The sequence below is a fragment of the Diadema antillarum genome, unplaced genomic scaffold, assembly GCF_040938485.1.
Source record: "Diadema antillarum isolate AM-2024a unplaced genomic scaffold, OU_Dant_1.0 seq00000563_RagTag, whole genome shotgun sequence".
Lineage (NCBI taxonomy): Eukaryota > Metazoa > Echinodermata > Echinoidea > Diadematoida > Diadematidae > Diadema > Diadema antillarum.
This window is the reverse complement of record NW_027271502.1, coordinates 2,469,442-2,492,981: the sequence shown is the minus strand read 5'-3', so window position 1 is coordinate 2,492,981 and position 23,540 is coordinate 2,469,442. Positions and strand designations below refer to the sequence as shown.

The 23,540-nt window shown below is 35.8% G+C and overlaps 1 protein-coding gene across 1 annotated transcript in view; it reads right to left on the bottom strand.

Moving 5' to 3' along the window:
* Positions 1-14,083: 14,083 nt before the first annotated feature.
* The window catches only part of LOC139735107 (potassium channel subfamily T member 2-like), a 268,472-nt gene continuing 259,015 nt past the window's right edge, over positions 14,084-23,540 (bottom strand). The window contains exons 21-30 of the mRNA XM_071645878.1: positions 23,147-23,252; positions 22,551-22,723; positions 21,935-22,006; positions 21,049-21,183; positions 20,388-20,499; positions 19,398-19,583; positions 18,536-18,664; positions 16,468-16,588; positions 15,599-15,686; positions 14,084-14,481 (exon numbers count right to left, since the gene is read on the bottom strand). Coding sequence (XP_071501979.1) covers positions 14,340-14,481; positions 15,599-15,686; positions 16,468-16,588; positions 18,536-18,664; positions 19,398-19,583; positions 20,388-20,499; positions 21,049-21,183; positions 21,935-22,006; positions 22,551-22,723; positions 23,147-23,252 — 1,264 coding nt within the window. The 3' untranslated portion in view covers positions 14,084-14,339. The remainder of the gene's footprint in view (positions 14,482-15,598; positions 15,687-16,467; positions 16,589-18,535; positions 18,665-19,397; positions 19,584-20,387; positions 20,500-21,048; positions 21,184-21,934; positions 22,007-22,550; positions 22,724-23,146; positions 23,253-23,540) is intronic.

Sequence of the window (23,540 nt, the reverse complement as noted above, 5' to 3'; positions counted from 1 at the left end):
GCTCGATCTTTTACCAAGTTCTGGTAAGTATTAAGAGCGTCGTCAATTAATGCATAAGATGTTAGCGTGGGTATTTTCACCCGGTAAAAGCAAATTTTACATCCTTATCCTTATGCCTCACGTAGCCGGAGGGGAGAAAGATAGAGAGAGAAAGAGACAGAATTAGGCGCGGTCAGACTGGCAAAGGATCGAAAAATTTAGGATCGCGATCTTTAAGATCTCAAAGTTTTGCCAGTGTGACCGCACGACAGAAGATCGCGAAGACTTCGCTATCTTAATCTTCTCGATCTTTTGCCAGTTTGACCACGCCTAGACAGACAGACAAAAAAGAAGAAGAAAATAGAGTAGGCCCTATACACAACTGAAGTTCGTCTGATCTGCAATTTCAATTCCATGATTAACTGTCAGTAAGTGAAACTATCCAAATCAAATCATTATATACCTATTTTTCAGGACCGCAATTTCATGCAACTAGCATCTATACGCTGTTATGAAGCAGGTTTTCGTTTGAAAAAATACCAATCCATGTTTTCAGACATACGATTACAGGTGTATTATTCATATTCCATGTACTTAATTATTATATGATTTCTGGTGTTTGATAGTTGTTACTTTTTCATCTTGTACATGCTACAGCTGGACGATATCAAAATTAATGGAGAACCGTTGAGCCAGTTACTCGGTGACAATCAAGACTTGGCAGAGGTATAATTTGCAGTCTCACAATTATGTTGCATCTTTCTGAACTCATCATCTGTAACATGTATTGTACCTCACATAGATATATATATATATATATATATATATATATATATATATATTTTTTTTTTTTTTTTTATAGACTAATTTAGTATGAATGTCTGGTCATGTAGTTTTACATAGACGAAGGAGGACACTATAATCACCTTCCGGCCTGATCGATCTGTATGATTATCTTGCTATAGTATGAATCTAGATCTCTAGTGTCTGTGTATAAACTGTCCCGGAATGTTTAAAGATCCAATTGAATTCAAACTCATTTTCATTATTTCTCAAATGAACACAAATTGGCAAGATATGAGAAGGAGATCGAGGACAACATTTACACCAATGCATACAGAGATAGAAATAGGTCTGAAAAAGATCAAAGATCTGAAACATGTAGTGCTTTAATGTGCTTAAATGGCATAATACATTTACTTGTGTATATTAATGAAGAAAATGTTTAAAATTGTGGAAATATGGCATTAGATAATCAATTTATGAGGGAAATGTTATATGACTGTGAGAAAGAAAATCTTCTTATTTTCCGGGGGGGGGGGGGGCACATTCAATTTACGGTAGGCCTACGTGGGAGAGAGGTGTTAGAATTTTACATAAATTTGCCCAGCTGAAATAACTACCAGTATTCGATTCTTAGGAATTTGTTGTAATCATTAACGATTAGTATGAATATCTACATACAGAAGTATTGCAAATTATGTGCAGTGACTCCAAACAAGATATCAATTTGAGGGGAGATCGAGATTGTATGTGTGTTACCTAGGCTAAAGCAAAATTCAAAAATTCCACAGTTAGATACGAAAGTATCATATAAATGGATGGTGCAAGATGAGAAGAAAGTGGGATTTGAGAAATCAATCTACTGATTGCACGACTGTTACGTGAAATAGTATTAGAAGCACTAACAATATGTCACTTTAAACACAATGCATTACCGACTGTGATTCCATTAAGTTTTTACTATTATGTGAAGAGTGACCTTACCGATTTTCACTTCAGTGACGGATCCAGGGTGTGTTTGTTTGTTTGTTGTTGTTTTTTTTTTGTAACAAAAAAAGAGAAAAAAAATGAGGAAGGGGAGGGGCGTGCCCCCTCCCCCCTCTTTTAAATATGTAAAGGCGCCTCCCCTTTACGGAATTCCTGGATCCGCCCCTGCGGTTGGTCGGGAATACACTACTTCTTCATACAATGTATTATACAATATTGTGAATAATATTCTTATTGTATATTCATTACAAGGTTTTGAATTAGTTGACTTGGTACCACGTGACAGTGATTTTGTTGTAGTGTACGCTCCTAAACTATAATACTCTTAGGTTCTTGCACGGGAAACCCTGTCTTAAACTTCATTAGGTTATAAATGCATCTTATATATCATATTTTGATAAAACAAAGGAAACATGCTCTTTCATTAATGTCATTTACTATTTTAGCCAATAATAATATGGTCAAAATAGATGATTAGCCCTTATGCAATTGTAAGAAAATTAAATAATGCAATAAAAAAAATCGATTCGTATAATATTGTACAATTGTCGTGCATTTAAATGTCATAAATGCATTTTAGATCACGCACTTTGTGTTTTTATATACATCGTAGCAGCTAAAATGCACTTCAACGCTGAGAACACGAGTGAGCCCTTTGAGAGCCATGTGGAGATGGGACTTCACCTAACATTTTTTCTTTTTAACCATGCAAAACATGATGGCCTGTCGACATGCTTTGTGTGTATTTATCACTGCGGTCATTTTCCATTATCTTTTTTCAGTTTAAAACATAGAGGCACGGTGAAGGCAGCAGCCGAGGAAAGGTTGATAGATTACAACGAGCCGCATAAAGTGATGAAAGGACGAGGAAGGGCATGTAGACATGCGCCAAGAAATGGGAAAAGGAAAGAACGAAGTCTAGGTATCAGAGGAGAATTAATCCAACCGAAAGGGCATGAGGAAGAGTCATGAAGTTATTCATGGAATTGATGCCCTGAAAAAGAGTGGAGGAGAGCCCCCTCCCCCCCCCAAAAAAAAAAAGGGGGGGATAAGTATATGGTGGGGGGGGGGGAGAGAGAATGACACGAACAGGGGGAAATTTAACAAAGAGTATAACAGGGAAAGAATAGAAGGGACTAGGATAAAAACGGAAGAGGGAGGCGAAAATGTAAGCAAGAGTTACAAGGCACTGTATTTGGATGAAGATATCTAGTACATGAGAACTCTCGAGAATTGAGGGAGGTATATACAGGTGGAAGTTTGTGTGAAACTCTAGCTATGCAAAATATGCAATATAGTCCGAGTAGTGTTGAATAGACACTTCATAGAAATTTCAGGATTTAGTTGTTTATCATTTTCATACTTCATGGACAGAATGATAAATTTGTTTGACGTTTGACATTGGATCTTGATGGTAGCATTTAATGTATAGAAGTTCCCGCTTTCAGCATGGAACCAGTGAAATTTGATGTTCCTCTCATGTTTTAAATTTAAATGAACTCTGAAAACATGTCATTTGACATGTACTAATTTGCTATGATGAAAGTTGAATTGTGTTCTTAACAGCAAAGCTGCATCTACGATTGTAGAAACGATGTTTAATTGTGTGTGGCTGTGGAGGGTGGGGTGGTTTGATCTATCTTGAATATAATTATGTTAAGTATGATACGCATGGAACATAATGTCAAACGATTGTTAACTGTGTAATAGGCAAATATATTGTTTATAATTAGCTTGATTCTTCTCATTTCAAAGCAAGATAAACGTAATCCATTCACACTCATCTAGGAACATGCAAAATGTCCTCATAAATAACAGTTTTCACATTCCATACTTATCAATTTAGGAATTCCGTAGAAGGAAAAGTTCTTTTTTCAGGTTCCTCTGAGGTCAGTTCAATGCCTATGAATCTGCATTATTTTGTTATCAAAATGCTATCATTTTCATTGAATGTCTAATATGTAACAGATGTAAATTATGTATTATGTACAAAAGACTCATTTTATCGTATAAATGTCCATCGTATCGTCAACTTACTGTTAGCCTTATTTCGAAATAGTAATTGGTATTTTGCGGGTGGACTTAGGCATAATAAGCCCTTCCAAGAAGTAATATTGGCAATTAAAGAGTACCCATACTATAAAAAAAAGCAAATATGAATCATAAAATAGAGTTACTGTTGCTATACAATGTACTTTCATGCATGGGAGACAAATAAACTACAAAAACAAAATAATCTGTTATGACGGGGGCAAAGAGATTTATCTAGATTGCCATCTTTTTAGCGGTTGACATTTTCCCCGAGCTGTGAAGTGTTAATGCCCACATGTCGTAGTTTTGACACATTATACTGGGGTACATTGCTAACGAGATAAGTTTGCGGATCGAAACTTGGTTTTTTTATTAGACATTGTATCAAAATCAAAAGGTGTAATCAAGAAAACAGACTGCAGTAAACATTATTCTTTAAACTATTAAGAATAATATCAAGACTTGCAAAGTAAAGTTTCAAGTCACAGGTATTGGTTTGTTGTATTTCTGTGTGCGTGTGTGTGTGTGTGTGTGTGTGTGTTTAAATCATTATCATTGTCGCGTGTGTGAGAAATAAGAATATTGTTATCAACAAGGCAAAATAATCCGTATTTTGAATGTCAATGACCCCACTTAAATGAAAAATACGATCAGTTCTGGTACTGATTTTAATGAATGTTGACACAGTGGAGCCATTATAAGATCTCTGTTTTGAGTCTGTACATGTGTGCTGTAAAGATACTTAAACTGTCATTTATTTTGCATGAAGTGTTTCATACATTATCTTTTGATTTGCAGGTTAAAAGTTCAGACTACACTGCGCTATTATAGGTCATGTGCTGTAAAATCTATCAAATGAGAAACCATCAGACTTATGGTAAAATTGGTCTCACCATCTTGCAAAAAAAAAGACAACATTCAAAGCAAAATGAATCGGGTCACATAGAAATACCTCTTTTTGTTGTTGATGGGACATGCCATACATGTTTTGAGGTTATTAGTACTTATTACTAGTTTTAATGTCTGCATATATAAATCGATTATCAGCTAGTATGCTCTGATTAACCCTGACTTTCTCAACTTTCTATGTACATAAAATACTCGACATTAAATGCATGCAAATAAGACCCATAATTATTTGTACTGACTTGCATAACATTGTGTGTTCACTGAAAACGTTAAAAGGCTCATTTGATTTTGTGCGATATCTATTGTGACATCCTTGCTTGAAGGAAAAATTTTCCTGGCCTTTCGTGCTTGAAACTTACTTAAAAAAGTCAAATAACATGTTTGAATGATATTAATAGTAGTGGATTAACTCTTGAATTGAACAGCACACACTAGCATATATACAATACACTATAGGGCCTACTTGATATATCAAAGGGGAAACCAAGTCTAAATATAAGTTTGTCTGATTAGAAAAAGTAAAATATTATGAGTTCAACGGTACAATATTTGATCGAAATCGGGTGAAAAATATTAAAGGAAGTTATGACATTTCGAATATCCGCTAATTTTTCAGGAAACAATTCTTGAACAGTCAATATGAATATGCAAATGGCAAAGTGAGCATGTCATTCCCTCACAACGTGCCATATAGTTTGTGCATAATATCTTGAAATTTGCTGTTTTTCATTCAAACGCAATAATGCCCGAGGCTCAAATCCTGGTATATCCAACTGATCACTATTCTGAAGTTGTAAAACAAGGAATAACATCATGTTTCATACTTCAATGACAAAAACATTGGGTTTTCATCATTTTTATTTGTACACGATTAATGGAAAATTGTGAGGGTATGACATGGTTAGCTCACTCATTTGCATATTCATACCCACTGTACAAGAACTGTTTTGCAGAAATTAGCAAAAGCTTCAAAATGTCATAACTTCCTTTTTTTTCCATCCCATTTCAGTCAAATTTTTATCATTGAATTGGTACGATTTTACTCTTTTTTATCAAACTAATTTTTATTTGGACTAGATTTCCCCTTTAACATCAAATGTTTCAATATTTTTTGTTAAAGTGTATTTCCTTATCACATTACAATTGTATTATTATGTGTGTATGTACTTATGTGTGGTATTTCCAATGCAAACATGGTATCTTTGAAAACAGAGGACAATACAATGTCAAAATTCAATTTCTCAATGTCTTCTTCAATATCTACAAATTTCAAAAATTCTGTTTTCGAAAGACAAAAAAAAAGAAGCATAAATAAAAAAATTGTTCATTGCGAACTGAACCTAAAACTCCAAATGGTGTCTAGTTCTGTTTTGTGTTTGTTTTTTCTACCACCCCCCCCCCCCCCCCCCCAAATAGTCTTTCCAGATCTGGAGCATTCTCTACATGTAGAAACTCTCATTGTTCAAAGCTTTTGTTTTGAAACTTGCATTCACTGTTCTTTTAAATATTTACTAACGATTGTTTTTTTTTTCTACAGTATGAATGGACATTAGGCAGTGTGAACAATGTACAGCATTCCTACAAAGCTGTGTTGTTAGTAGTTTACATTCGTATGCATAAATTTACGACTCATGTCACCATAGTGTAAAACAGTGGAGACTGATTGTTATTGTCATGTAGAATAGAAAACACAGATGAATGAAATAACACACATTTTCAGAAGTGTTATGTTCTCATTTTATCTCTGTAATATGGAAAGCCAACAAAATCGAAGGATTGCACATAAAAATTGACAGATGTACAGCAGAGATGTAAAAACAAAACGATTTTTAAAAATGCATCACACAAAGAAAACATTTATGACATTTACTCATGATAGAGTAAAACAAAGATCCCCATCAACGGTATTTTCCACATCATGCTTTTTCAAAAGGAGCCTTATCAATCTGAAGTCTGGTGCATTTCCTGTGAGGTACGAAATAGAAAAGTGATAACATTAAATTGTTACAACATCTAAGTTAATCCCAGTTATCTTAGGTCTCCGTCAATGCAACCTGCTCTATAACATGTCATCACTGAGAAAAAATACTTTTTCATAGCATACCTTTATATCTTTTCCTCATTTCTCCTTCAGTTAATCCATGCGATATGTGAAAAACTCAAAACCAAAAATTTTCATGATATAAAATCAATGCAACATGGTCTTTACCGTTGCATTCTGCTGGTTACAGCAAAAACAAAAACAAAAACAAACAAACACACCTGCCAATTAAGAGCAATTAACAATTAATGCCTCTCCTTCAACAACCAAAACAAATTTCAAACATAGGACTGATGTCAATGATAATAATAAATCTTGAAGTATTGGACTAAACTTTGTGCACTCTCAGTCATGATCGCTTTGAAGATGGCAGCCTTCATTCTGTAAATACAGTTTAGGAGACTCACAGAATATATTTCTTGGGAAGAAATTCACTCAGTTGGTGCAAAACTGATATATATTTTGCCGTTAGTCGCTAACCTTTAACGCCAAGAGTGCAATGCCTCTGTAGCCATCAAAGTGGTATCCATACACTAAAAAAAAAAGTCAATTAAAGATATTGTCATAAATCACATTTCTGAAAAAAAGAGCAGACATCATAAAAACAAATAGTATAATAGTACATTGAGGTATCAACATTTGCGCATATGATTAACCCCATCCATATGAAATCCAAATGATGAGTTTAAAATGATGATAAAATTATGTCCCAATACCTTAAAAAAAACCAAAAAAGGTCAAAGGCTTCTTCCTATGTGATGGCTGGCAAAATAGTATACCACTGATTAATATGCATGAAAAGGGAGTGAAAAAGAAATATTACAATTGGCATTTTTTCTTAGGTAACATGATATTTGCATCTGCAACAACTGCTCTGGTCTTATTTTCTCAAAGCACTTATGGTTTATAGGGTTGTGATAGGGCTTTTAATTTTATGTACATGTATGTGTATCAGCAAGGAGTAGGGTTACGTTGTGGGTAGAATTTATGTTTGGCTTATTGTGCAGATACTTCATGGGAACAATATTGTTGCAAGAAAAAAAATATCATGGAACCATATTCATATTATCACTGTCATTATTTGGTGAGTGATTTAGGTTTTAAGCAGGGATATCCCTGTTCAAAATACAATGGTCAAGATCAACACATTGAGCTGAATCAAAACAGAAGGAATAAATGTGACCATGCATCACAAAACCAACAAAAAGTTGCACCCCTTGATTCTATGTCAGGACTCAAAAGGTGAAACGGGTCAACCAAGTCAATCTTGAGTTTTTCATGTTTTCTGATAGAGTTATTCTTCTTCTACATCATTCCTAAGTTTGGGATCATAAAATGGATCAGAGAGTGTGTTTTCAGCAGTTTTTCTACAATCCCTTTTTTTGTAGAGCAGTGTGATCAGGTATGTTGTAGAGGTCCCTTTTCATTTCAAGAAAATCTTTTGCAGACTCTTCACTTTCAAGTCTAATAAACTGCAAAGCAAAATGTTACTGCTTTGAAAGTTGGCATTAATCATGGACAGAATGTGCTAATAGAGCATGCTCAATTTCAACTTATTCTGATAACCCCTTCATTGTTGTTGCTCCGGTGGTTTACATCTTCTTTTTTTTGTCAAATCCATTGCACAGCTTGCACTGCTTGGTCAAGATTAAGTGCTTGAATAGACTCTGTACTTCAGAGCCTCTTTTCTCAGTTCACACTTTTCCAGAGTGTGTGCTTTCTTTCCAATATATAGATAGTTAGGAGAGTCCATTTGAACTGAGTTATATGTCACTTTAAAGCTTTAAGAATCTGCCCTTAACTAAAGATCCACGTCTGGCGACTTTCTGTTGGTTTGTGATGCAACGTCACAAATTGCATGAGTCGTACGAAGCATGCAACATTAGCAGATTTGACAAGTAGTCACTAGTTTACAATCACCCTTTATCCACATGCAATATGTCTGGCAAATTCAGACAGAGATGAACAGTCACTTAAATATACATTTGATACATCCAATACAACAGTCGGTAATCAATGTAATTATGTTATCATGATTTGTGATTGATACAAAAGGCACCTATTAATACTGTACATTAGTAGATTGAATTTGAAAGAGATGTACGTACACGTTGATTGGCCAAAAGAGCCAATGATCATAATATTTCACATTTTCAGCATTGCAGTTCAATTTTCAAGATTCTGAATCACATGGTAGTAACGATATCATTCTCTGTAGAATATTGTCTATATATGAACATGACAGCAAAATTACATGAAGACCAATCACAGTGATTTCCAACATGACAACTATCCTTTTGCCAAAGGCGCTCCATTTGCTGTACTCGTGCGCAAGAAGAGTATATAAGCACATCAGGGTCAATAAAGCTTGTGCAGTTAGGGTTGCACAGCTTAGGATTCTTCTGAATCATATGAATAATAATCACAATCACAAATCTTAAAACGTCAAAACATCAACAAGCTCAGCTCAGGCTGTCAAGCTCTTCACTCACAAAAACACAGTGCTAACAACAGCCGATAACAGGGTCTTTGATAAAAACTACCCCCATGATGATATTTGTGAAACCACAAGATAAATCAATGTCTTGCCCCACATGATTTTTCAGTTCCCAAGCACAGTGAATATCATTCTTTCTTTATTTTCATTGGAATCTCTTCCTCATCACCAGAATTGGAACAGTTTCACATAATTCAAATAGCACACTGAATACATGTACGACATTAACTCTTGCACAAGACACAGTCACATACGAAATGGCAAGGCATTGTGCCATGTCGCCCTACAATGAGTTGACTGTATCATTGATATCTGTATTACTGGTAACAAACTTTGTTTTACATATCAACATGTAGGTCCTACACAGGTCATGTATAGCAAAGGTTACAATGAATGGCTAAGAAAAAAGAGCTGTATGAAAATGTGTTCAAGAAAAAGGGTCGCTGGAAAACACAGTAGATCTGAATGTTTCTCCTTTAACAATTAAATACCAATAGCAAAAAGAGTATACGGATTATTTTTCTTCAGAAATTGCAGTTATGAATATCACAGAGATTTATGTTGACTTGTCACATGGTAGTGTGATCCACAGTTACATTACAATGACAAAAGTAAAAAGCATGCAGAAATAAAATAAGAAAATTCTATACATTTATCTTCAACATTCACACAGTGGTTCCCATGCACAGCTGCTACACATGGGGGCTGTAATAAACCTCAGAATAATAAAGTTTGGAAAGTTTTTACATCTATCTTCAAACCCAGCTGAAGATGCTGTGCACCTCTCTGCACAGCTTATGTACAAGTACAGTAGCTATTTACATCGTTGTGCAGTTATCCACATACAAAATACTTTGCATTGAAAATTGGTTAATGTGGTTCAGAGTAAATGGATAACAACCACATCTGCCATAAAAAGATATACTGAGAGATGTCCATGATATATTTATAAATGACCCGAAATCCAACAAGGCAAGATATGGGTCTCCTCTTTGCTCCAAGAAGAAAACCATCACTGTACATTTGTCTTTCAATGCCAAAATAAAACATTAGTGCTGTCAGCAGAAAGACCTCTTAGCTGTTCTCAGAATAAAGATGAACAACTTCCCATGCTCAATTTGAAGGGTTTGTTTGCAAAAACCGATAAGTCCATTTTTGAAGATTTTGAAGTACGATCTCTGTCATAAAGTACAAAATAATACCTTTTAAATGATGTATTGGGCACTACATATAAAGGTATATTTTTGAAGTTATGGTCAAAAGAAGCAAAAAATTTTTATTATTCTCGTTATTTTTCTTGACCTTTAATCGCAAATATCTCAGTTTGGCAAATATGGACTTATCGGTTTTTACAAACAAACTCTTCATTTCCTTTGATGTGTATGTACATACTGCAAAGCAAGTCTAGAATGGCAGTGATCCGGCTCATCAATGCAGTCAAGCTTGCTTTTCCAACCCAGCGAAGCATTTATTAGCATCTCATATGTTAACATGTTACACCCTGCCATCTATAGTCTTTCCATCTCATAACACTGTATTCTCTGTCCATTCCACCATTTTATTGGATCCTTGCCTCTGAAATATGACTTGTTCTTCTCTTCAGGGTCACGTTTACCCTTCTCACTCTTTTCCTGTACCGTATCACATAGCATCCCAGTCAAACTGACAACTATTTACAAGGTACATCTGGTACATATACGTGCAGTAAAAAAAAATAATATCATTTGTGCAACCCTTTTTTTTTCTGATTAACTGTGTTTGACATTGCCAATGTGCTTGTCCACAAAGTCTAATGGTATTTTGATTTTTTGATGGGGTACAGCATTTCGGGCAGTATGGGTTGGTCTTGCATGCTGCTCTAATTTGCCCAATCATAAAGCATATCTTCACCAATAAATTATTAATATACCATGCAAATTTATCTGCTTTGCGTTAAAATGCAGCTGATGTCATTTTTACTCCTCTTTCCATGCATTCTTTACATCAAACTTACACAAGAACAGCAAGTTATGTACACACATGGGTGTCTTGTCCACAAGAAACCAAATCAGCATATTTTCATCTCATCTTCAATCATAATGAGTAATTCAGTGTAACATTTTAGCTTTCGGGAAAGGAATTCAGACATTGAAAACTAAATACTAACTGGGACATCTGACCTGATAAAAATGGGGAGACATTCGCATGCAGAAAATGCACACACAATCCTTCATGTCTGGATAATGCAGCTTTAAAGCGAGGTAGTTTAGTGCTGTATTTAGTGATGGGGACAGTATCATGAGGCTATGAGACAATTTCAGGGAATGAGGGGGGGGGGGGTGGGGGGCTTACTCGTTTTCTTTAACGTAACTAGTAGGCAGAATTAATACCTAAATAAACTTGACTTATACAGTAAGTGTTAAAAACAGGAAGTAGCTTTAAGTACATAAGGCAAGTTCAACGTGAAACATAATCATCAAAGATTGTGGACTAAATCATTGATTTAGTTCAACACCAGAACATAACTGCCATTCAAAATCAGTGAAAAAGTTTGCCACGTGATAAGAACAAATTCTGCATAAGACAAATGCAATTTCCGTTTGTCTTTGCACACTAAAAGTATGAGAAAATATAACTTTGCCAGCAAAGTTTTCAACCTGAAAAAAAAATACTGGAAAATGACACATTTCAATTTGAATATCAAAAATGAACCACAGCAGAATTTATATTTGTGCAAAATCAGGAAAACTTTCAGTCCTAAAACCATTTGGGTGTCTGAATCTCAACTAATAAGGCATGAAGTCTCATCTGAACACACGAAGAGTTTGTTCGCAAAAACCGATAAGTCCATTTTTGAAGATTTTGAAGTACGGTCTCTGTCATAAAGTACAAAATAATACCTTTTAAATGGTATATTGGTCACTACATATAAAGGTACGTTTTTGAAGTTATGGTCAAAAGAAGCAAAATCTTCCTATTATTCTCTTTATTTTTCTTGACCTTTCATCGTAAATATCTCCATTTGGCAAATATGGACTTATCGGTTTTTGCAAACAAACACTTCACATTGTCTACAAAGAACCTGATATGTTGTAGGTTGTACACAAAGTCTACTGGGTTAACATAACCTAACTAAAGATGAAATGGGTTTATACATTGTAGATAAGAGCTGTGGTCACCTGATGCTTGTCAGTATACATTGTATGCTCTATTACTTTATCCATAACATGGCACAAATTATACTCTTTCTAGAGAGATGCACATCGTTGTTGAGAACTTTAAAGCAGGAATGTGGGGAAGAGATTGCTATTCGACTTGTAAACACAGGTTACCCAATGTACATGTATTATTAGTTGGCTGACTTTGCATAGATTTTCACAGGAATGCAGGTTTATACACACGTATGAGGGGACTTACTTAAAACTCTGGGTCATATTCTTTGAGAGATTCTGCACTTAATCACCTGGGCCCCATTTCATAAAAGATGTTAAGATGACAACTCTTGCTGGAATGACCACTTTCCACAGCAAACAACCAATCAGGAAGCTGTATTCTTGTCGTTACCATGACAATAGTCATTCCAGCAAAGAGTTGTCATCAAATAAACTCTTTATGAAATGGGGCCCTGGAGTCTAGTGTTACAGCTCATACTTGTATTCACAGTGTATCAAATGCATCTTCCCTACCAAAGACACACACACAAAGATCGATGATATGTTATAACTGGGTGCATTCAAAATGATCTGCAGGGGTAACATAACTGCACTCTTTCTCTTCAATAATGGAGCCAAATTTCCTTTCAATATATCATTAACCTAAGAAACAGATGTATGTTAGTGTCTTCTCTTACTCTTGTTATCTGCAAGAAGTATTAGAACATGAATCCAACCACAATAAAACTCATGACGCTCATACTGTAGCTGTCAATATTTTTTCAATCTTTTCTGATGATATGAAATTAATCCTCTCCAGTGCTTGACTGTGGGACTGTTTAGTGGTAGCAGTGTGCCAGATGAATAGTGAGAAACTTTTGATAGGTATGTGCAGCTGGTGACAAACATTTTTTTTTCCTGAGACATGATTTGCTCTGGTCTCAGGTTTTACAAGGACTTAGGGTTAGGTTTGTAACAGGGTTTTAGGTTTAGTTTGATGTCAGGATTACGATTAGGTTTAGGGTTGTGTTTGTGGGAATAACTTATGTTTGGCTTAGCATGCAGATATTCCATGCGAGCAACTGTCGCAGGAGCAAATGTCATCGAACCTATTCATCTACAATCTGAGATATTATAGGCAGTTGTACTTTTGATGCTTGTCAGTGGAACATTATTCTCTTTTGATTTGAGCTTATTTTGACAGTTATGTTTGTGCTTTTAGCCCACTTGGTTGCAAGATTGTGGTCTCGGTTCAAAGAGTCCCATATCTTTTGCATTGTTTGCGTGCAATGGCACATTTCAGAAACAAATGCAACCATTCCCGTAGCAGCTTAAAGACCACTCAGAGAAAACCTGCGGAATGAACTGTAAGATGCTGGTTTATCTGTCAATAAGCAAGAGTGCCATGCATCAACACACAGCACCTCAAACTATAATGCCTGGTCTGTAGCTCATTAAGACACTGTCCATTTGCAAACAAAATAAAGTCCAACCAGTCAATCTGTCACCCATTCTCAAAACTTTAATAGAAAAGTCTCAAATACCACCAATGCCAAAATCCAACTTACAGTATCTTCCCCTAAACTGACTTAACAGAGTCGAGTCAGTTCTCTCAAAATCTCACACTTCTTGGCTCTTAGCAGGATATGTGACTATACCTCTCATCCAACATCTCAGTGTTGCCTAGCAACACCAGCAAAACTGATGCTGTCCATTCTCTGCATCATTTCTTGGTCCCACGACTCATCTTGGTTGGCTGTGATGTCATAATAAATGCCTCGTCTGCACCACCCTGTTTTGTGAGTCTGTTGCCCAGCTGATGGCAAGAAAGCACCTTGTGGCCTGTGCAACATCACACGGGAGCAATTAACTGAGATGTCAGGGTTGTTGCATCCAACTCCTGACACTTATAAAAGCACAAGGATGATAAGCTAAGCCACTTCATGGTTTCATCTGCTATCGTCAACAGCAGAAAAGGGCTTTACAGCTTGGTATCCACGTTGGGCCCCTGTGGGTCTGGCTTGGGCTCGGTGTTCCTCGGCTTAACCCTCCGACTGCTAAACTTTCGCCTCGGTGGCATAGGTGAAGGTGTCTTGGGTCCCCCAGCTGGCCGGATTATGAATCTAGGGGGAAAAAACAAACAAACAAAAGATGAAATTCACAAATACAAACCCTCATCATTTCAATTGAATCTCAAATTGATATATTTAGAACATGAAACAAAATGTACACTTCTGCAACAAATGACTGTATCTTTTCTGAGAGTTACATCTTCACTGCTACTCTTTCTTTTATTATGTGCCATCTATTCATTTCTCATCCACTTAAAAAAAAAAGTACGTGCAATCTCCTATGTCCTCAAATCTCTCCAGAATAAGTGTAACAAATGCACTGTTTTCAAGCAAGTTTGTGTGTTTTGTGGATGTTTTATTCATGGTGATAAATCTGTGTAAAAAAAATAAATGTCACAGAACTATTAGATATATTCAAAAGGGAATTTTGATTGAGTTTACCCATCTAGTCAAAATAATAATCAAAACGCCGCTGTGTGATTTTATACTAGTCAAATCACATGGCAATGTGTTATTCTACAAATCACTGCAGCAAAACTGTTACCTTCATACATGTATTAAAGTTTTAAATGGTACTTGAATGTTAATAGAACTTTTTTAGTCATGGATTACGCCTGCAGTATGTCTATGCAATTCCCCCCCCCCCCCCCCCCCCACACACACACAAAACAAAAAAACATTAAAATGCACATAAGCATGCACATGCATACAAATGCAATTATCATCAAACAGGTTCAGACTGTGATATTGAAACTGGATACACTAATAGGAGACCAGAATATTATTCTTTTTATTTATTTATTTTTTGTTTCATTAGCTTGTGTTCAACCCTTTTTTCATGTACCCTCTATATGGACTTATATAATCTAGTGTTTTATGTTCCCTCTTTGTTATCGTGTTTGTAACTTTGTGTTTTTTACTCAATTTGTATTATGTACGTGATGCAGGGCCCCTTGGCAGAGCAGTTCCAAGTGAGCTGAAAGGCTACCCTGCTAAAAGAAAACTGAATAGATAAATAAATAAATAAATATACAAATAAACAAATAAATACATACATACATAAATACATAAATAAAGGAATAAATAAATAAATAAATAAATAAATAAATAAATAAATAAATAAATAAATAAATAAATAAATATGACTCTGGCAGGGACCAACACTTACATGACATCATCAACCTCCAGTTTTGTCTCAAAGCTTGGGTTGATCAAGACATAGGAGATCTTGTTCCTCTTCTCACTCACTTCACTGTCTGTAAATTCAAAAATGAATGAGAGAAATAAAAAAAGAAAATATACACTGTGAGGCATGCAGATTGACATAACAGTTTCTTCACAGTCCACAATACCTTGATAAAATATTTGTTATCACTTTTTTACCAGAATTAAAACAAAAATTAAAAGGCAACAAGCAACATCCCTAGTTGTCTAATGTACAATAAAGCTATGGCTCAATACACTTTATTTCAAGGACTGTAGATAAAAGGAAAAGCTACTATATGTGAGTACTCCCTCTTGTTTTCAAAACACATCTACATTTGGTGGAGGAGCAAATTCACTATCATGAAAAAATTCTTATCATTAATATATTGTTACTTGAGAAAATACATATTCATCTACCTCCATGACTTGACTGAGATAGAAATATGATACATATGTTTGATAGAGTAAAATGATACTATATTGTTCTTTGCATTACACAAGATTTCTACATGCAAGGAAGTAAAATTCAACTACCTCTCTCTACAGTACCTCTTGCCCCTATAAAAAGCTAAATACAGAAAAAAAAATTACATGCCAACATTTCTGAAAATTTTCAAATCTCAGTGCCAACACTCACCAATGTTGGCAGCAGAAACTGCAGTTTTGGGTGATAATGTAAATACTGCATTTAAGTTTTCCCATTTTTATATTTGCAACTTCAGTTCAGTGGAAATTAAATGATATTTCATTTCCACTGTAGAGAAGCTGTAAACATGAAAATTGGAATGTATTTTACATTAGAATTTATATTCTTATCATCACTTTTCCTACCATATTCCTCAGGAGGAATTTCCAGCTTCTTCATCTTCTGCCTGACAAGGTGGGCGATCTCTTTCCTCTCCTCTGATTGGCCGGAAGAAGAGCTGTCATCGTCCTCTATCGTCACTGACAACTAAACAGACAGACAATCACAGACATATAAACAGACACACAGACATACAGATAGACAGACAGACAGAAAGACAAACAGAGATAGGATAAAAAGGCAATTAGGATACTTGGGCTTCATGTCTATGCCTCTGACCTCACTCCACCCTACAGCAACTGGTTAACATTACAACACGACGGGTACTGTGAAAGTGGAAATTTTCGCAGTGTTGAAATTTTCGCGCATTTCGTGCAACCAGAAACTAGCACAACTAGAAATGTCGCTACAGCGACTGGTTATACCCCCGCCAAACAACATTTCATAAGCTTTGGTCAAAACAACATTTCATAAGCTTTGGTCAAAAAACTGAGGAAGTAGTTAAATCCGCAAGATCTTTCCTTGATCTTCTGCCATTAATATGCCGTTACCATGGCAACGTACTTTCGGGTACTGTCGAAAAATGCGTCTTGCACATCTACAACCAAAGGCACACATCTGTACCAAGTTTCATGGAAATTGGGCAAAAACTGAGGAAGTAGTTTGCAACACAAAATTTTCCATCATTTTGGCTCATAATATGTGAGCTGTTACCATGGCAACATACTTTTTGTCACTGTCAAGAAATGTGTCATGCTGACCTATATCCTAAGACAAACATTCAATATGAATTCCATGAGAATTGGAAGAACACTGATGAAGCAGTTTTGCCATGAAGCATTTTGCCCTATATTTTACCAATAACATGCCGTTACCATGGCAACGCACTTTTTGCCACTGCGGAAATATGTGTCTTGCACATTAACATATTCAGATGAACATCTGTACCTAATTTCATAAAAATTGATCAAAAACTGTGGGAGGAGTTCGCGACGCAAGATTTGTACCCATTTTTGCCCATAATATGCCGTTACCATGGCAACGTACTTTTGGGTACTGTCAAAAAATACGTCTTGCACATCTACAACCCAAGGCACACATCTGTGCCAAGTTTTATGGGAATCGGTTGAAAACTGAGGAAGTAGTTCGCGACGCAAGATTTGCAACGGACCGACCGCCCGACTGCCTGACCGCCCGACCGCCCGACCGCCCGACCGTCCGCTGATTCCTATGTACCCCCTTCAAACTTCGTTTGGCGGGGGTATAAAAATAAGAGCACACAAATATCATTGCTTGCCATAAATGGTCCTGTGCGTGATGTCTTGATTCCGCGGATTTAAAAATACGCAAAACTCTTCTTAACCTGCCAAGCACGAAAAATTAGTCGCGCGAAAATATCCACTTTTACAGTAGTCAAAACTTGTTCTTAATGATATGAAGAGTTTGTTTGCAAAAACCGATTAGTCCATTTTTGAAGATTTTTAAGTACGGTTTCTGTCATAAAGTACAAAATAATTCCTTTTAAATGATATATTGGTCACTACATATAAAGGCACATTTTTGAAGTTATGGTCAAAAGAAGCAAAAATTTTCTTATAATTCTCTTTATTTTTCTTGACATTTAATCGCAAATATCTCCATTTGGAAAATATGGACTTATCGGCTTTTGCGAACAAACTCTTCATATGTTTTTAAATGTTTTCTTTGTACATCAATGAGTTTATTTTCTTTGTTTAACTTGCAATAAATCTGAACAGACTAGAATCAGGTTTTCATTATAACACAAAAATAATGCCATGAAAATTTTATTCATCTACAATGTATATCTATTTCATTCATCTACACGTTTCACTGAGTGTCAAGAAAAGTGAAAAAGGCCTCATTATCATGATCCTCACCCACTAATCCAATAGACCAGCTTACAGAAATATGTTTAATCATGCAGTTGAAGTTTTTCACATGACTGCAACAGCATTATGTGTTTATTCATGATAGATAGGGTACAGTGATTGCTGAATACACTAAAATGAGTACAATTAACAATACAACTTCAATGCAACAGGTCTTGTTTTCAAGCCAACTTTGTGATCATACCTCCGACTTGTTGTCTGAGTGTGTGTGTGTCTTATAGAGACCAATGGGAATCTCATGGGTGGTAGAACAGAGCTTCTGGTAGAGTCTGCCATAGGTCCTAATCCACATGTCCTCTTGGGTTATTCTCAGCTGTATAGGATGGACAGATAGAATGAATGAAAGAAGAGTGAATGAAGAGATGACAAGTAAAAGGATTTGCATTTATTGTAACTATTTTTGACTGCACCAAATGGATATACCTCATGTAGACATTTTGGTAGATCTCATTAAACCAGCAACTCATAGGTCTACCTCATACAAACAGCTCAACAGACACAACTCACACAAAGAGCCTAAAAGGCCTTCCTCACACGAATGACTCAGTTTAACCATGCCTTGCATGAATTATGACATATCTTCACAAAACAATTAAGAGCCCACTATCTCACTCAACTAGCTATTAAAGTGAACCTATTTGATACACCTCTCAAACCAATGAAGAGGTAATCACCTAACTAATGTAAGTAGTGAATTAGACCTACATGTACTTCATTAGACTACACCAATAAGACTTACCCTATACAACTAGCCTAACAATCTCAATCACTAAATCAAAACTGGAGTCTAATTCACATAACTTGCTTCACAGCCCTATACAGAAATAAGTAGCCCATCAGCAGACCCTTTCCATGATAAAACACAGAGAAACACATCTACAAGTACCTTGAAGGACTTGATTCACAAAACAACCCTAAAAGGTATACTCCTCAAAAGTTACGGATAGACCATACAGTCATGTAACAAGGGCCAGCATAATGGACTTGCTCAAAAAGCCCCAATGGACTTACTTTCCCACACAGCTAGTCTAAATTCAACTACATACCTCACAGAGATATCCTGAACCCGGTGCCTGGTCCAGGCCCAGTAGCTGCCTGGTGAAGCTAATCATGTAGTCCTTGACGTAGGACTGGTAGAGTAGCGTGTCCAGCATGCTGGCACTGAAGACGTTGCCTGCTGAGAACGGAAGCCGGAACATGTACGAGATGTTGGAGCCTTTCTCCTTTTCTTTCTGTGGAATGACACAAGAACCACGATGGGGGTTAAAAAAAGTAGGCACATATCAAAGAAAATGTCAGCTTGATCACTGCTACAAAATCAATTTGGTACCTGCATTTCAAAGAAATATTTCTCAACCAAATTTTGCTGTAATTTAACATGCTATGAAAATATCTGACTTGTTTCTTGTGTTAAGCGATTTGATATGGTTAAGTACACCTCAGTGCAATTTAAACACTCAACTTCAAATCTATTTCGAATAGCTACTCATACTGTGAAGTGACAGACATTTGTTAAAAAGGAACAGAATGAAGTAGCATTGTATGTCTATCTTATTTAAACATTACCAAAAATGTCATGCAAAACATGTATGGTGTATTCATGACTTAGTTATTAGAACATAATTTCAGAACAATTATATTGATTAATTGTTCTATGCTGCAGCTCTTCAGAAAGAAAATCCCCCAGAACATCAGGTTTGCTGGTGTGAATGATTTGCATGATCGACTGAACAGTTAAATTGGTGATCAAATTCAGTAATATAAAACAAATACCCAGTCAGTTGATCAATGAATTAATGAATGAGTTCATTTAAAATACAAATGTAAATAAAAACACAAAAAAGGAACAAAGACTGGTAATCATACACCTTTTTTTTTACACCAAATTATCACGAATGTGTCAAGAATTGCTTTAGAATTCATTACAGAAAAAAATTAAAGTCATTAATGAATACCACGGAAAGAAGTACCAAAGCACACATTCTAGAAATGGAAAATATATTCTCTTTTTTTTGTTGAGTGCATACAAATTGTACCTTCTGTTTTTCAGCCATTTTGAGTGCATAGAAATCCTTGGCTCTGAACTGCATGAATCTCATGTTGGACGGATGAGTGAGCTCGGTGATGATACTAATGTGTGGGAACAACCTACAAGGAGCAGAGGAGACATTAAAAAAAAAAAGCTTTATCTATTTGAGCTGTATATTAGGAGGTAATGAAAGAAATCCATTTGCATAGTAAAAGACAATAAAGAACAGTGACTATTCACAAGCTTAAGGTGATTTATATCACATAAAGACATGATGAAACAATAATTACTTTGGATTCAGCTACCAAACACTTACATAAACACTACCATCCTTGTATGCTGTGAATAGATGTCATCACACCATCGTCTTTAAATCAGTTTCCCATAATTTCACGGTAATATCCAAATGTTGAACATATATGCCTTTTCTATTTGCAATGTTCTGATGTTTGAATACGAATCATTTTCACCACAAATGTTTGATTGTGTAACAACTACTGTAGCTCTCTTTGGTTAACTCACTCTTGTTATAAAAATTATTAATCATCAACATCTGCTTGACCACTTTCAATGAATTTATTGTTTTCCATGGAGCCCTGTGGTTCCTATTCAAATGTAAAATCATGATGACATTTTGGAACTACACTGGTAAAGACAGGGGAGCTCACTTGAACAAATACTGCGCTGCAACTATTTGGTTTGCATCAGCCATGTAGTCTTCCTCTGCTAGCTTGGAGGACTCCTTGTCCACCACTACTACTGTGTCTGATTGGAGGATACCGGCTCGGAGGATGTCATCCAACCTGGTGGTGCAAGGACATACAGTGACGAAAAGGAGCATATTAAATACATTGAGTGCATATATTCATATATACACATGTTCACATCGAGATATTCATATATTTATATATCTACATATTTATATATTTATACATTTATATACTTAAATATTCTAATATATTTTTACATTTATACATACATATATTTATTTTTCTATTCATGTATACATTTATACATTTATGTGTATGGAAATATTCATATATTCATACATTTACAAGGGAGAGATTACACTATATAGGACCATGAAAAATGAAAGTTTCTGATTTTAGGTGTGGATCTCATTTTGGATGAAAAACAAATAATCAGAAATCACCAAGTTTGTCACTATATGACACATGTAAAAAAGTTTGGAAACTTTTTCGCTTGATTACCATGTTCTCTGCATATTTTCATACATACCCACAAAAAAAAGCATCATTCAAAATGTACTCAGTATGTATTATCATTGTGAGGCATATGCACTACAGAAATCATCAATCATGCATCATAACATTGTAGACTTGCATGAATGTAAGGTGGAGAATGCAAAAGAAAAAAAAGTGAAAATAAGGAGTGTAAATGAATGACAATATTGAAATAAAAAAACAGAATGTTAGCATGTATATACAATTGTAGATGTATATCACTATACAGCTTACAATACTATTACCTTGTAAATTATTGAAAGTTGGCAAAAGGATTTAAAAATATAAAGAGACATTGAGAAATTCTTACACATCTATGTTTCCAATCATGTAGTACACCATGGGGAAAGCTGCAATGCACTCAAGGAAACAGGTGTCTGGTCTGCTCAAAGAGAAATACAGTGAAAAAAGTGAAGAATATTAAACCTGCAAGCTCATCAAAAAGTTGTGAAACTCATGTGATCTCACAAGTCATGACATAATCCGCTTAGCATTGCTTAAATTGATCTCCATTGAAATCATTCTTAATTTTCATCATTACTGATAGAAGAGAAAAGTGGATGTGACCCAAGAGACCAATCCATTGTGGTACCACATTAGAATCAATGTTTATCATGCATTTACTATACACCTGCGCACAGGGGATGCCCTAGTAATGGTGCATGCATGTGCTGCCAGGATGGTTCCGTCTATTAAACAATTCATCTTAGTCATATAAGTAGAACAAGTTTAAACTCTCTTTGGATGTTCCTGTAGAAACAGGAGATGATTGCTATCAAGATATACATTTCATTCTCAACATGTCTTCATCCCCCTCCTCCACCCACGTATACACACACTTGCATGATATTGTGGAAAATGGAGTTACAGCTGTAGCACTTCCAAGCTTTTGAATATATCATAAAGTGCAGGGAGGAAGCATGTACCTCTTCTCTACAAGGATGACTATAGGCTTCAGAGTGTGCTTTGGCCTCCAGTGGGCCCGGAGAGGCACGATGAAGTCCACCATGCTCATGGCTGCATACTCCACAGCAAGGATGATGCAGTTATTGGGCCAGTTGTACTCTGCCGCATGTCGCCAGCTGGAGTGTTCACAAGGCTACAAAAGGGGGGGGGGGGGTCCAGAAATAAGAATGAACAGGTTGAGCAGAACACTAGAAAATGGCACATAGTTTGACACAAGACCTTGTTGACATTCACAAAAATAAAGGCATCTGTGATGAGATTATCTGCAGAAAAATGCTGTGAAATAATAATTTCATGCATGGAAAAAAAGAGAAGAGACAAATTTAAAGACACACATTAGAAGAACAGGGCTAAACAGAGGACATTGTGATGCAACAATGATTTCAGTGTACCCTGCAAATTACAGATTAAAGTCAGGACAAAGTTTGACCATGGTGGATGGATACCCAAGGACTAAATCGGTGTTCATTACTCTATCAACAGTACTTTAATCTCAGTTGGTGGTTTAGTTGGGGTTTCTTCAGTCAATACAGGACACAGAACGGATGATGTTTACCTGATCTAACTCCAGACAGCACATTCCTTTTGGCTTAGAGAGGAGATGACAATTTCCAGGTTGGTATCCAATGAATGGGATGAGGGGAGGTGGTCCTTTGGTCCAGCTGGAGAAAAATTAAAACAGGTGATTGAGAATTTTCTTTTACATTCCATTTTCTCCCAATCAAGTATTATACATATGTGACCCTGCATCACAAAACCAACAAAAAGTCGCCAGACATGGATTTTTAGTTAAGGGCAGATTCTGAAAGAGCACACTCTAAGCTTTAAAATGATGTATAACTCAATTCAAATGGACTTCCCTAACCTATCTAAATACTGGAAAGAAAGCACATGATGTGGAAAAGTGTGAACTGAGAAAAGAGGCTCTGAAGTACAGGGTCTATTCAAGT